Here is a 16,746-nt window from a genome sequence, read left to right on the forward strand (position 1 = left end):
TGGATTGGCATAATATGAATAACTTGAAAATTTCATGCTGGTGTTACAATTTGATATTTGATCAAATTCTGTCAATCTGTTCTTGAGAAGAAGTTATTCAAAGTTTTCTCTTACTTCTGTTTTTATTAATATCAGCCACATTTAAAGGCAAATTTGCAATAACTGAACATGTTTGAAAGAGGTTCATCTGTAAAATATTGTCAGATTCTGTTGAGTGTTTTTGGAACAATGTAAATAGCAACTCTGTACATGGATGACACATAAAGAACCAAGCCTTAAGCAAACTTGGCATTAATGCTAGTTGAATTAACAAAAAATAAAGTAATTATTATATTTCTGAATTAAATAATTTAAATAAAGAAGTGCAAAACAGAATCCAATGAAATCAGATATCTTGCCTGTTGCCCATCTCATAAAGATACATATTTCACTTTTAAATGGAATTGACCTTGCCTGAGGGAAAGGTACATAAATATCGAAGTGACATAATTACTGATACTCCAGTCCAAATATATTAGGTACCCTCCTGGGGTTTTGGACTCGTGACCTTAAAAAGAAACTATGCTGAAAACTTGAGCAACATTTTAAAAGGAACATGCCCATGATCTTTGTCCAATTCTCAGAGGGAGGACTGGGGTATATAGATACCTAATGGCAGAACCTCCTGACTCTATCAGACCCCATCTAATAACTTTTCCTCCCAAAATATGGGATTCATGACAATATAGGTAACTTAGTCATGACTTCAAACAAGCTTGACCTTGCATGATGGTCACAGGTTGGCCTTAGTTGAGTGGATATAAAAGAGTTTGGGATTGTTAATTTATAAGACTGAGGTAACTGGAATGGACAGAAAGCAAGCTACAAACTTTCTTACAATATTCTACAGAATCATTTCGACTTATGCTAAATGAATCTAGAACCTCAGAATTCAGGACGTAGCTATTGAGTTTGGAAAATATGCGTGACTTGAAAAATCTAGAAATTAACAAGAATAAAAAGCAATATACATGTGTGCTGTTCCTGCTTATGACAATAATGTCTAGAAAGGCCCAGAGATCAAACTTTACTTAATTATTAGGTTTTTTAAACCCCAAAAAATTGCCAGTACATGTATGCAGAGCCAACAGCATTGCTGTGAAGCTTGTGACCCAGACCACAAGTCCAAGGAATTTGAAGGTTTCTTGTGGCTTCATAACAGAGCATCAAAGTATAAACGAAATCAACGAGAATGTTAAAAAAAATAAGCAACTGACAAACTTCTAAAGTAACCAAAGTTTTCATAAAACCCTTTGATGGCAACAATGCCATCAGAAAAGTGACTCAAACTGCTGTCTTGTTTTCCAGTTAAATGGCTTTGACAAAAATCCTCCATACACGTACTGAGACAGTAACAGTAAGGAACCTGCAGCTAACTGCTATTGCAAATCATCCTTATATATCAAAAGTTTGCAAATATACTAAATTCTCAATCTTCGGGACATTAAATATTTTTTTAAACTACTAATCATCAAAGCCAACCTCAACACTCTTTGTCAATTATATTTTCACATATTTACTTCTCTTGCCAAATTACCATAATATACTTGCCTATAATTCAAGTCCAACTGCAAACAGCATAGACCCTGATCTGCTAAATGCCATGGCAAATTAGGATCTATGTTATTTGTTTTGCTGATTACTCCGAACAAACTGCACAAACCCAGATCTGCCTGTGCATTATATGACAGCAGATCTGGGTCTGTGCAGTTTGCAGTTGGACTTGATGAATAATTGAGTAAATATAGTCATCCAACATTTCTTTGATAGCGAAAATTTAATTTGTATTATATTAATTTGTGAAATATAGTATATACACATCTGGACATGTGTCAGGTATCAATTTTAAATGTTAAAATATTCAGAAAACCATATTTTATGCAAAATCACAATCTGAAACAGCTGGTGAAAATAATTACAATTTTGAAATAACTAATTAACCCATAATACATAAAGACAATGGGATCATGTGGAATAAAACTCAAAAACCAACTGAGAGCAGAGAAGAATGTTAGCAAAAGATTACAACTTTATATGCTCACCTTTAAGTAGAGTCCAACTGCAAACTGCAAAGACTCTGATCTGCCATTGCATAATGTGCAGGCAGATCAGGGTCTGTTTTGTTACCGTTGATTAGTCATAACAAACTGCACAGACCCATATCCGCTGGTGCATTATGTGATGGGTCTATGCAGTTAGCAGTTGTCTCGACTTATAAACGAGCTTATATCGTAGCAGACAAGATTGATGACCATTTAACCATTTAATCAAATATAAGCATGGGTCCACTAGATGATTGGATTTAATTCTCTTGGCAACATTCTTAGTTTGAATTATGTAACTGAAACTTTAGGTGGTCTGGTCATTGATGTTGGCCTTTTTTTTCAAAAGTAAATGTTGTGTAAATAAATGTCCTTTGAAGATTTACAACTCCATTTTAAAGTTAGAACAAAATTTGTAAGGGGTGTGATTCCATCAAAGGTGTCTTTTACTGAAATGCATTTATTAGACTGTTTGAAAATAAAATTAAAATCTAACCATGAAAAATAATCTTTCTCATAGGTGTAAACTTGGCTAAAAGATTGAAGCAAAGTTATTTCATCTTTTGCATTGCAGACAAGCTTTATCTAGCTTTCATTAAACAAAATTGCAAAATTTAGGGGTGTGATGGTAAACATCACTCTGTCCTACCTACAATTAAGTACACACATTGCTTGATCAACTTCAGGCATCACATGATGATACAATCTGCACTGTAGGACTTTATCTATAGATATTAACATGACATTATATATATGCTGCAATGTTGACACTACAATCATGTAGGATTAAATACAAAATGCTGAGTAAAAGAAAAGGGCTATAAAGACATTATATTTGGCAGTTCACATACAAAATAACATGAAAAAGTCAAAATGTGAAAAAGGACCATAAAATGACAATGTAAAGAAATCTGCTACAACATATATTGCAACTATATTATTACTCAGTAAAATCTATAACATTCTAAGGCTAAAAAAAAACGTGAAAAAAGCAAGCATGTTTGAATTAGCTTCTCAAGGGAAATCATTACAATATAAAATTGAGGTATTTTCCAGTTGAAATGCCTCTATATTAGTAATGAATTTCACAGATTTGACAGATGCAATGAAAGGTACATCATAAAGGCACATTTGACTAAAAGATAAAATGTGAACACAAATGCTTGTAAGAGCTTTAAATTGTGGGCTTCTGGATAATGGACCCTATCCTAAGCCAGTCTTTTCAGTGTGTGTGTATATATATATATATATATATATATATATATATATATATATATATATATATATATATATATATAGAATGACTGCCTAATGATATTTTCTATACAATGCCATGATGACATGGATACCATGATATTCTCTCAAACAATCGTCATGACACAAATATTCAGATATGGTTTCAACATGATGCCCATGTTACACAAATGCCCTGAGATCGTCTCCACCATATTCCAATACAATATTCATTTCCACTATGAAAAAATGTTATAATCCCAAGAAATCATTTCCATACATTCTCCATTGCCTATATGACATGAATGCCCAGAAATCAAGATGCAAATACAGTACAAATGTTGTGAGATGATCTTAATGTACTGCTTGACACTAATGTCTTGGTTAGTCTTCCCTATGCCAATATGACATAAATGCCACTACACTGTATATACACACTTACAAACTGAGTCCAACTACAAAGAACATAGACCCTAATCTGCTGTTGCATAATGCACCAGCGGATCAGAATCTATGATATCTGTCCTACTGATTACTCTTAACAAACTGCATTGACAGAAATCTGCCAGCAAACTACAATGGCAGATTTTGGGTCTGTGCAGTTTGAAGTTGGACTTTTGACCTTAAGTAAGTATATACGATAATGTCTGTATGGCACAGATCTCCACACATTTCCCTACCTATGCAGGTGCCTAGAGTGCTCTCCTCATAAAGACTGTCTTTCTCAACAAATTAAAGCTCAAATAATCAGAAATTAAAAATAACTTGAACATAAAAAGGACATAAAATGATGGATAACAAAATGAAAAACTGTAGAATAGCTTAACTAGTATTCACAGTAGGCAGAAATCAGGAACACACTGGTAGAAAAAAGGAAAACACTGGTAGAAATCAGGAACACAGGAAGAAATCATGAAAACACTGGTAAAAATCACGAACACACAGGTAGAAATCAGGAACACACTGGCAGAAATTGTGCACTTAAAAAGGGCACATAACTGAATATAAACTCTGGATTTCTAAATCCTTTAGAAAATTGTACAGCATTCAAACACAAAGCATGATCAAAACCAGCAGGAATCAAAGAAAAGATGATATAAAGAAGAAAAAAGTTCCAATCACAGGACAGCATTATGTACACACACACACACACACACACACACATATACGGCAGGAAAACACTGGTCAAGACTCGAAAATTCTGAAGTTGCAGGTGTTAGCATGCTAATGATGATCATATATATGTAGGTATTATATATGATATTGGTGATTGTATACAAGATACGCAGGTATTAATATTGGCAATTTACGAGATATGAAGGTATAAGCATGCTATTCGTGATTGTGTACAAGATATGCAGGTGTTAACATGCTATTGACAATCATGTACAAGATATGCAGGTGTTAACATGCTATTGACAATCATGTACAAGATATGCAGGTGTTAACATGCTATTGACAATCATGTACAAGATATGCAGGTGTTAACATGCTATTGACAATCATGTACAAGATATGCAGGTGTTAACATGCTATTGACAATCATGTACAAGATATGCAGGTGTTAACATGCTATTGACAATCATGTACAAGATATGCAGGTGTTAACATGCTATTGACAATCATGTACAAGATATGCAGGTGTTAACATGCTATTGACAATCATGTACAAGATATGCAGGTGTTAACATGCTATTGACAATCATGTACAAGATATGCAGGTGTTAACATGCTATTGACAATCATGTACAAGATATTCAGGTATTAGTATACTAATGGCAGCTGTAAATGTGATATGCAGGTGTTAAACTTGCTACTGGTAATTTTGTTACAGGTGTCAGAATGCTACTGGTTTTTATAAGATATGATGGTGTCAGCACACTACTGGTGATTGTGTAAGAGACAAACTGGTGTCTGCATGCTATTAATACAAATTACAATACTGTTAATTATCTGTGCATTTCATGCACCCAAATTAAAAACCTATAGACACAGGTCTGCTTTTGAAAATGCATCTGATCAGAGTTGTATTTTGGAAATGCTCTGACCATCAACATATTTCCCTTTGACCACTGGTTCTCTATTTTGGTGGACTGGCTGGATGCTATTCAATTTAGTCAAGCAGTTTTTGAGATGCTGTTTAAAGCTATTCCCTTTTTACATCATAGCTGCCATATTTTGGAGGGTGAATTTGAACACATTTTGATAGCATTTATGCCAGGGTACTTACTCTGTGACATTCTGTAAAGACCAGTTAAGTACTGTTATAGAAACCATTTAGATGTCATACATTTTGATGATGATGATGATGATGATGATGATGATGGTTAAGTTGTTAAACATTTAAATTCTTATCATGTTCAGTTTAGTGCCAAAAAAGGTAATTAATTTTTTATACATTTTTTACTACTATATTTAGAGGCAGACTCAATGCAAAACTGAATTTCAAGCGAAGCATGCATGAAATCATCTTTGCATTATAACGATAAAAACAAAGATGTGGAAAAAGAGAACATTTTTTTAAAAAGTAGTCTGTCTGTTGTGATCATAATGCATTTGGTATGAACTTCATTTACAGAAAAGACAATAACAAAATTGAAACAAAGAGTTATCCATGTAAAATTAAGCATTATCTTACTTTGGTAATTGCCATCATGTAAAAGTCATCATCAAAAGTCTAGAGGTCCAAGTGATTAAACAGAATGCAGTATTCACCACTCCAACCCTTTGCAAAAAGCTTTAACCCAGATTTTCCATCCATTATAAATGACAAATCAGGGTCCATGCTGTTCACCTGAAATTATATGCAGAATGAACATGGTAGACTTAGATTTTGTGGAATTTTAAATAATGGAAAATCTTAGCTGATACTGTGTGCCATCGATATGCATTCAACACAGTATATATCATATAGCCATGATCAATGTGTACAGTATATAAAGAAAGAAAATCTGATACCATAAATACTTGTGTAAAAGTTGGATCCAACTGTAAACTGCACAGACCCAGATTTGCCTTCACAAAAGGGGCCAGCAGATCTGGGTCTATGCAGTTTGTTAGAATTAATCAGTAGAATAAACAACATACACTAAGATCTACATGTGCATTATACAACGACAGATCAGGGTCTTTGTTTTTGCAGATGGGTTGGACTTGTAATCGAGTCAAGATGGTACATTAAAATATCAACAAGAATAAATATGTAAAAACATCGCAAAGCACTTAATTTTCTTGTATATCATAATACTACAAGCCATTTCTAATGAATACATACAGGTACTACTTAAATATAAACAGCTTTCTTCATCAAAAGGAAAGAAAAGTAAAAAGAACTAAACAGACTTTTTACTAAATGTTTAAGTTAATTTCTTTTGTCAAGCTAAATTAATGCATGACAATAAGAAGGATTTAAGTTTCAACTGTCTTCAAGAATCCTGATTACAGGCAGTTGATAATATATGTAAAGAAACAAGAAAGGTAGAAAAGCCATCACAGGAATCATAACATAACAGCACGAATATTTAAAACTTTTGCCTACAATGTATTTTAAGCATTATTAATTTGAAGAGGTGTTTGAATGAAACAGCCAGCTTTCCATTAAGAAAAGATTGCAAAGGCACAGTCCTTGTCCAGTGTTGATTCCTTCTGAATTCCATTTAGAATTTCTGAAGCAGTTTTTTTTTATAGTTATAATCCTCAACAGGTGCTTTAAGTTCTGGGCATGTAGACTGTATATAGACAACTTGGCAGATACAGTACCTATGTTATGTACCTAAGCATCAGTAGTCTGGCACACAGCCTTCTTTACTGTAATAATGTTGTGAAGAAGGCAGGGTGCCAGAATACAAATCTATATTGAATTCCATGCAATATGGCAATTAGGCTACAATAGTCTCATTCAGTTTGAGATAATGAGATGTGGATAGCCTTCAGCAGAAGTGATTTCTGACTGGTCAAAATATTTGACTGTTTTTCTGAAACAAGTTATTAGGTACATGTTCAGAGAGATACACTGGTGATAAAATTGAGGCTTTCCTACATAAAATTATACCTGACCTAACAACTGGAATCTGAAAGAAGCAATCGTAATGCCATTAATTGAGATTAAAGACAGTAATGATTCTGCCAAAATCAGAATGGTTGGCATCTCTGGAAATGTATCCAAACAACACATATACCCCTGTCAATTTTATGCAAATCAAACAGAAGCCCTAACCCAAGAAAGCGTTTGGAGCTACATTCAAAGCTAACTTGGGTCTTTTTAATATAAAGCATTTGGTTTCAATTCATGAAGTTGCTAATACTGTTGTGGGCTTAACACCATATTTTAGCACATAATAGGCTATATATGGTGGCCAGTATATTTGCTGGAGGATGGACCCAAGAAGAACTACTGAAAAAGAGCTATTAGCAAGCTTTTCACATACCCATGATGGCTGAGCCCAAGACTCAAACCCACATGGACAGAGGTGAGATTTCAGGGATATGTAAAGCTGAGAAAATTAGAGACCACTCAATTCATTAAGTTATTCAGAGGTTATTTAGCAGAAAATTGCAGGCCAAAACCCTGTAAAAGTTCAATGGCAGACAGTGAAAATCAAACTTGACACACAAGTCTTTCTGCTGTAAAGCCTCACACTTAATTTCATTCCAATCCTTCAAGTTCTTTAAAACAATTATGACTGGATACATAATAGAAAGGCCAAAGTTCATGTTAAACAAAAGCCACAACTACATAAAATTTTGCTCAAAAATGGTAAAAAGTGAATGTGTCCAAGGTTATTTAAATGAAAAACTTCAAACAATATTTGATTTCAATTTAAAAAAGCCCTTCAAAATTGAAATTCACGCCAAAATCGTGAGGGTTGGCAGGTCAGATTTTATGATGTTCAATGAGATTTCCAGGTGCTGCCATTTTTGACAATAACAACAGTGATATAACAAATTTTCGTTTACCATTTTGATTATAATTTTCTTCACGTTAAACAAATAGGGGCCAATTGTTCTGGTATTTTCTAGACTAACAAAAAGGGATCCACACATGACACCACATTATACATAGGTTCATGAATTATTCAGGACATGAGTTATCAAGGGAGAGGTTTATATATATACATTTATTGGTGTCTAATAAGATAAAAAATGCATATCCCAGACAAGCATAAAGAACTAAAGACTCAGAACTTGCTACATGCAAATCCCTCTTTGTCCAAAATCAGAACCACACTTTTATGATAATAAAATCAAAAACAGTTTTAGCCCCAAAAATCGTAAAAACCATCATCTCCATTAAATGAACATAAATAAAAATGGATAACGTGTTAACTCATTAATACATAATATACAATAAACATTTTTGCATAATTCTCTATTAAATTCTTAACAAAATATGTAAATCAACAAAATAAGATGTTGAATTTAAAACAAAACATTTTTATATCATGATGATGTAGTAGTGCTGCCTGACAACAATTGACCTTGGAGATTTATGGGTGACCTTAGAAATGCTATTTTGATGTTGCCAAGGTAACTTTGACTTGTGACATCACATTACTAGAAGGAAAGCCTGTTTCGGAATTTCCCTGCTGATCCTGGTGTTATGGGGTTGTAAGTATTGGTCTCCTGGCCAGGGGTTCCATTGGACATAGTGTCAGGATTCTTTTTGATAACCGGTGTCAGTTCTAGTGCCGTCACATTTCCACCCTTGAAAACATTTAAAGATATAAAATATTTAGAAATGATTTAAAAAAACAGAAAAACTGTATAATTTGGATACTTTTAAACATTCACAGCTAAACAACTGCAAGAGTCCATCTTTAAACAAATGTTACTCAGTTTTATTATATCATTCTGCTTTATATAAAAGTTAAAAGTCAAGAATTCATTATCCATTTATTCACTAGTATAAAACATACCACATAATATAAATCTTCTCCAATGTAGAATTGCTATTACATTTTTCTAAATATTACAGACAACTTTAATTTAATAGGGCCTGATCATTGATTATAAGCATCAAGTAAGTAAAGCAAATTTTGATACTGATACTACTAGCAATGGTATCAAAGTTTTATCGATATTCTTTTTAGTGATATCACCCCTGTGATAATATCACAATGCTTCAGATCAATCAAATCTGCCAATGTAGCGGTTCTCCAATTCAAGTAGGATACAACACAACAACAATAAAATGTTAATCGTATATAATAACTTTTCAGCTTTTAGTCACCAGCACAACTTTGCTACATGATGATACTATGAACACAAATCTGTCTATAACTGGTAAACAATGTGTCAATATTTCCTTGTGATGCAGTTACATATATATAGTTATCTGACTCCATTGTGCCTGAGAAAATGAGCTAAAAAGGTTCACCAAAATCATTGGGCCATGAAACATTGGTAACTGGCCTTTTTTTCTATGGAAGTGTAGTACTCCATATTACACATCGAAGTATCAACTTGTGTGACTGTAATCAATAGTGTCTGATAAAATTATATAAAAGCAAATCCTAACCAGTGTGTTGATACCAGAAAGACAGACACCATCAATCCACAAACCTGAATTGCTTTGCAATCCAACCACTCTGATGTGTTCTATATGAAGGAAACCACTCACCAATAGAGGATTTAATGTTCTCAAGTTTGTTGTGGAGCTTTCCTTCCACATACTTTGCCAACTATGATGAACATGCCGATATGTACAATATTTGAAGTCAGTATGTGGAGATTCCACTCAGATATGGGTGACTGCAGGACAGCTTTGGCTGCTTTATCTGCACTTTTATTCCCTTGAAGCCAATGTGACAGGGCAACCAACAGTACAAAATACTCTTCCCAGATTGCATGAGAAAATGCAATATCTGGAATATTAACATGTTGTCAGATTTAAGATTCTGCATCTTTCAGTTAGAAAAGGGAATCTGAAAAGACGATGAAATTTGTTTTATGCCAGGTTACACTACACTTCATAGCTCTGATTACTGCTTAAATTTCTGTACTAAAAATCGAGGCTTTATCCAATAATCAGCTCTTGATGGTGCATTGAGGTGTTGTTATGGCAGCTACAACTTTCAAACCATCTTATAAAGGATCATGACTATGAAAGAATGCTGATCTAGTTGAATTTACTCTGAAAAAGGATAGGATTTGTTTAAGACTTACTGAATTTACAACGGTGAAATATTATTTTGGAAGGCTTTGATTACCACAGAGGTGATTTGGGAACACAGAATTTTGCAATATTTCCCCAATGTTTGCTATTTGTAACTGAGGAGAAATCTGCATGCCAAAAAGGTAGAATGAAATTTGATTTCCAAAGGTATAAGGCTTGGTGTTTGGATATTAACACACAACATGTGGAGTTAGATGGTAATTTGATAGCATTGAGCCAAGTTTGTTTGTCTAACATAAAGTCATGGTTCATTTGCCTCAACACAGAACCTTCCTGCAGGGGAAGTTCTAGACGAAGTCAAAGTCCCTGTCTGTGTATCGGATCAAGCACCTGCAAGTAAGATTTAAAAGCTGTTTCATACAAAATCATTCCGTGTTCAGATTTCAATCTTACTAAAGACCTGCGTAACCAATGCAAGATCTTCTGATCTGCTCCACAATCATTGTGTGCAGGTCACTGTGACCTAAGTTTACTCATGTTAAGCAGAATCCTCATGACTACACATAAGCATCACAAGAACTGAACTAAATGTATTCACGAAGAAAAGTAGGTCACTGTGGCTTCATTCGGTCTGTGACAAGCAGTGCCCTCCCAATAAATACATTCATGAAGTTTAATGATGCACAGACATCAGCAATGATATTTTGATGACACTGTGCCTAATCAGAAATGTTGTTTTTAAGGGACTGGTCTAATTGAGAAGAAAAAAATTTACTTTATAACTGTTTAAAGTTAATATCTGGCCAATAATGTGTATTGGCATGTCCTCTAATCACCATGGTGATACCTTAATGCATCAAGCAAAATATTCTGATTAAAAACACTTACTTTGGGTGGTGGAAAATTTTTCTTCTTGCACCATCTATCAAAAGACTGAAGGACCTTGTGAATGCTGAGTGGGTCATCTTTCTTGCAATAAACTCGTACATGTTGTTCTGCAAACTTCTCTGGCAACATCTGGGAAACCTGACATTAGAGGTTTGGATGAATTATTAGATTATACTGCTCAGATAAAAAATATTTTTTCTACCAGATGAGCATATAAAAATTCACATATGTAACTGAATTTGTTTCAGCATTATCTTGTCTCCTGTTATAAACACTGAATGCATTGCTACCTTTTTATCCATGGTACAGTGGAATTTCAATTATTACAACTTCAGTTATCTGGAACCATATTTTTATGGCACAGGATAGTGATGTCTGTGGACGTCCAGTGTAGGCCAGTCATTAATCGTGTGCTAATAATAGCTGAGAGATAGCACATGTAATAGTCCAATAGATCACTCTTCTGCATCATTGTAACAGAACATCAGTAAAACATATTACAACAGACTTATTTTCCCTGTAAAGTCAGTTGTAAACAGTGGACGTTGACATAAACAATATGGTGTCTGTTAAGTAGTTGCAGTCTTGTAGCTGTCTCATTGCCAGTTGCCACTGATTATATATGAAACAATATTTTCTGATCTTTTATTGACTTAAAAAATGGGTGGACATGATATTAGAAATATCTCCATTCATCTTTTCAATGACATTGTTTCCTTGTATATAAATGCTTAAGCTTGCCATTTGAAACTGCTCATGGAATACACTGTTGGCTGACATTTGTTTCTGAAGAAGATTTTGCAATTTTTGTTCAGTCTCCTGCATTTTCAAATGTGATCACTAGTATTTTATTTATGAACTTATAATGTGTAATGTGTGCTGTGTTTCAGTAGATATCTATTGATTAAAATAAAAGAATACGAAGAGTTTGAGTTGGATTTGTAACACAGCTTTAAAAAAAATTTAGTCATGTCACTATGATGCCCCACCCAGTCACATATTCCTGACACCAGGCCGACCAGCTATAACACTAACCTCTTAAGGCTGAGCATCTAGTGAGGCAGCTGTTATTGCCACTTTTATAAGTCTTTGGTATGACATGGCCAGGGTTCAACCCTGTAATCTCATGCATCATGAGGCGAAAGCTCTAACCATTTCAGCCACCGGAGATGTCTAAAATATGAAGAAAATATCCAAGATATTGTGTCACAAAAAATTCTATTGCAAATCAATCCATAACTGAGCAATGCACTGACAACAACAAAACATGATGCCCATTCTGGTATTGTAGCTGGGGCATAAAACACAAAAAAGAACTGACCTGATCTTTTCTGACCATTATTGCTATATCTGGTTTCTCCTTCATGTAGAATCTGACATTGTCGATGGGGTTCTTGTCCTTCATACCATAGTCCAGAAATACCATCTGAAAAGAAAAATCAACCACAAATTCCACTTAATGATAGAATGCATAAACTGAAGTGGAGAAAACAAGAAAGCTGGGATTTGCTTCTCAAAACCATGATCAAAGTAGTGTTTTGTAAATTTGGGTAGGTGTTGGGGCAGAACTCATTTTAATTACATAATACTTACCTGCGATTGCAACATTGGTTATCTTTTCCTGATGCCATCTCCCACCCAGTCCAGGGTGAATATTCCATCCTGCATTAAGTAACTGGAGATCAAGAACAAAATAGTTCCAGTCTGATGCTGCAGTCACTTCCATTATTCAGAATATCGCCCTTCTTTGACTTGGATCAACACCAGAAGCACATCAGAAAGGGGAGGTAGGAGGGAACAGGTAATAATAGAAGGAAAATATTACATAATTTAAATTAGTTTTACTCCCACCCAGTACTACATTTTAATAGCAGTAATACATTACACATTATTATTCTGCCAACTTTGAAAGCCTGGCAGTAGGCTGGGGGTACCATAACTAGCTGTTAACATGGTTCCTTACTTCAGACTGGAAGATGGTTTGACAATGTGCTGGGCTGATACAGTTAAACTTAATGTGTAGACGACTTCATTCGGGTCCAACAATGAACATAGAATGAGAAGAAGGTGGAGTGTGACCCCCTTAAGCAGCTTTCACATTATTTGGGGAAGATTAATTAAAAGATGCAGCAATAACCCTAACTTTGTGGACTTCAATTCTCATGAAAAAGGATCTCTCTCAGTGCGATATTTGACTCTTTTGACACAATAATCCACCTGGAAATGGTGGCTGACAAAATTTAGGGAATTCAGTTGGTTCATGGTATACTGAAGGTAGATGATGTTTTGCCAGAAAGCTAGGCTCACAAAGAAGTAATGTAGACTTGAAAACTGATCTTGGCAGATACATCATTTAATATGAGCCAGGCCTGTAGGTGGATGTGTGGGCTGATGTACTGCTACAGTAGATCCCTCCTCAGCAGTAACTAACCAAGAGGTGTCTATCAACAGGTCTAGGAGGTTCAAGTTTACTGAGCTATGACCAAGGGGGGGGTTGTCCAACTCCCATGCACTCTGGTCTGGAGCTGGAAAGACATAAAATGGTAGCATTTTGTTCAACCCACTGCAAACAAATCTATCACTGGCAACCTCCCCTATTGACTCGTGCAAGAAAGACCATTCTGTCTCACCCTCATTGTCTTGGCAGTCTATATGTGAGGATATTTCTCTTGCTTGGAATATGGCAGACTCAGAGACTGATCCCCTCTGAAGCTGTCCAGTGGTGGAGGTTCCAGAATTCTAAGCAGAGAGAAAGTGCATGAGTGCCTCCTTGATATCTGTGGCATGCCAGGAGTGAAGTATTGTCTTTGGCAACCATAATTCAGCAGTGTCTAATGTCACTGAAGCACCAATGTAGTGCTTTTAAAACAGTCCACTTTTCTAAGTTGTTGATATGAAAGAAAGACTATCCTTAAAACCACATGCCCTGAATGACAACTGTGTTCAGCTCAAGGTGAGTACCCCAGCCTGAATCTGAACTATCAGTGTACAAAAAGAATGAGATTCATATAAAATCTTCAAATTAAATTAGGGGAACTGGACCTGCTGTCACATTCAGGGTCCCCAGGAATGAAAGGTAGCAGCAAGCAGAAAATGAGATCTTCTCAAACAGTCATGTTATGAGAAACAGTATCTGCATGATCCTGCCATCGAGAAAACAAATGCCCTTTATGGGTGATGAAATTCATCTCCACATAAACAACCTTCTGTGATGGGGTCAGATTTGACTTTTCATGGTTTGGGTTTAATCCCCGACAAGTCACTGTCTTCAAACGGAGTGACAGATCTGTGAGTAGGGCACATCGTAGAATACTGTGCATTAACTAACTGCCAAAATACAGCATGATGGAACCCCTAAAGGCCTTAAGTGAGCTGCCATTTCTCCCATCACACTATTAAAGGCTCTAGGAGTGGAAGTTAGGCTGAAAAGAAAAAGTCTAAACCTGAAAGATCTTACCACACAAAACTGCAAGAGTTTCCTCTGGGGTGGAAATATGAGGATGTGTAGATAAGCATCATGGAGGCCAATGGTAACAGCCCTGTTGTCTGACTCCTGAATAAAAAAAATTATGGGGGAAAAATTGCTAATGAGGCACAAAAAAAACCAACCTTTGTTTGAAACCAGGACAATCTTGAGGTAGAATCTCAGACTTTGCATGTTTATTACCCTATTTCTACTGCCCCCTTCATTAGAATGGTGTGTATCTCTTCCCAAAACCAAAAGAGAGGTCCTTGACAGAGGTAGAGGATCCAAAAGTGTTGAAGATAATCCTCTCTTATTGCAGAGAAAATCCATTATCATCCATTAGGTCGTGGCATACCCACGGAAAAAGACTTTTATATAACCTACTGGGACATTTGGAAGATGAAGACTTGGCAGGAGTGGGTGCGGCCACCTTGGACCAACTGCCTCCCTCTTCAACAAGGACAGATGGCTTGGGTTTTCCAGCCACCCCATCAAATGAAAAAAGTGAGGAGTTTACTAGTGACTCCTGCTTAAAACAATTAGACAGGGGTCTCATAGTCTTCCTGGACTTTAGGTGATTCTGAGCAGATTTTGATGGACCAAGGACTATTGCCAGTAATTGATATGTGAGGTCCATAAATTAAACCACCAGCTATGATCCAGCAAAACCTTCAAGTTATCTGACACTGCATCCCCGTGAAGATGGAGCAGTTGTGCCATCAACCTCGAGAGCAAGGACCTCAGTGTCTTAGCAACAATCTCTAGAAGTATCTGCAAAGAAGCTGTTGACTGAGACTCAACGCTCAAAAGGTTGAAAGAGTCTGCCTCAGAAACTGATATCTATTTCAACCAGTGTTTGAGTTTTAAGCTCCATAACTCATGCAATTATATGGGGATGCATGTCAAGGCTGCTGTTGAAATCCCACCTAGGATGCTCCCCAAAACAGGTGGCTTAAGTGGCCAAGCAGATGAATGCATCTTTTTAATATAGACACAAGGGGCCACAGCACGGAAGAATGGATTGAATAAGTCTTCTGCTGTCTAGCTACTTCCTGGCCTTGTGTAAGCTTCTTTCACATTCTCTTCACCATAGCTGAGTAGGAAATCAGCAGAAGGTCAGATTGACTCTGAGTCCCTGAAAACATCTTCAGAAGGCTTAGGACATAGATCAGAAGGTGGGAAACTAAATTTATCGCCTTATTGAATGTCCCAATCCCTTAAACTTCCATTGCCAAACTAGCAGGTTTATCTGGAGGTAGGAGCGTGTGAGAAGAATGAGCAACTCCGATCAGGACCTCCTTAAACTCATGTGGGTCCACTAATCATGTCAGTTCATCATACTGTCTCACTGTCTCAGCTCATTAATTCTTTTACTTCTCTCTTTTGGAGATTTGGAATGGTGTCAGGGGAAAAGCAAGACATTGCCGCCTCATCAACAGGCCCTTTTGGGACTGAGCAGGAACAATGGAAACAGAAAAGTCTCAATCTGAGCCTTTTTACAGCCTGGTGATCAAAGCACAATCAAATGACTGGAGACTGGTGCCAGGCACACTGTTCACTGACTGTCACCTGGCCAATAAACACTCGGGCAACAGAGACCTGCTCAAACAGTCTCTACCCAAAGATCTCACCTCCAGTGAGTGAGAGCTCCTTGACAGTTGTGCAGGCCTACGAGAGCAAAAAAATAATGTGTGCTTTTCTTGCATCATAACGGTGTGCTGCATATAAGTGTTGTTAACTTTCTTAAATCGAAACGTACCTCTAATCCCTCTCTCACTGATTATGTAGCTGATAGCTTCCTTACCTTCAGAACTGTAAATGACCCCTCCCTTACATGAGCTAACAACTTACATCTGGAAGTGCCATGGATCACTCCCTTTTGGAAACTGCAGCTCACTTCTTCCTGTCTCTACAGGTGCAGCAGCATTCTGCCAAATCCCACACCTCATCTAACCAAATGCAAC

General features: G+C 36.1%; 1 protein-coding gene across 1 annotated transcript in view; it reads right to left on the reverse strand.

Annotated features, from left to right (window-relative positions):
• LOC149780835 (uncharacterized) overlaps positions 1-16,746 on the reverse strand; it is a 209,644-nt gene that overhangs the window by 134,219 nt on the left and 58,679 nt on the right. Inside the window, exons 15-19 of the mRNA XM_089936236.1 lie at positions 12,638-12,742; positions 11,317-11,454; positions 8,869-9,017; positions 8,271-8,334; positions 6,039-6,108 (exon numbers count right to left, since the gene is read on the reverse strand). Coding sequence (XP_089792362.1) covers positions 6,039-6,108; positions 8,271-8,334; positions 8,869-9,017; positions 11,317-11,454; positions 12,638-12,742 — 526 coding nt within the window. The remainder of the gene's footprint in view (positions 1-6,038; positions 6,109-8,270; positions 8,335-8,868; positions 9,018-11,316; positions 11,455-12,637; positions 12,743-16,746) is intronic.

The sequence above is a fragment of the Sinohyriopsis cumingii genome, chromosome 16 (genome assembly GCF_028554795.1).
Source record: "Sinohyriopsis cumingii isolate HCF-2022 chromosome 16, ASM2855479v2, whole genome shotgun sequence".
Lineage (NCBI taxonomy): Eukaryota > Metazoa > Mollusca > Bivalvia > Unionida > Unionidae > Sinohyriopsis > Sinohyriopsis cumingii.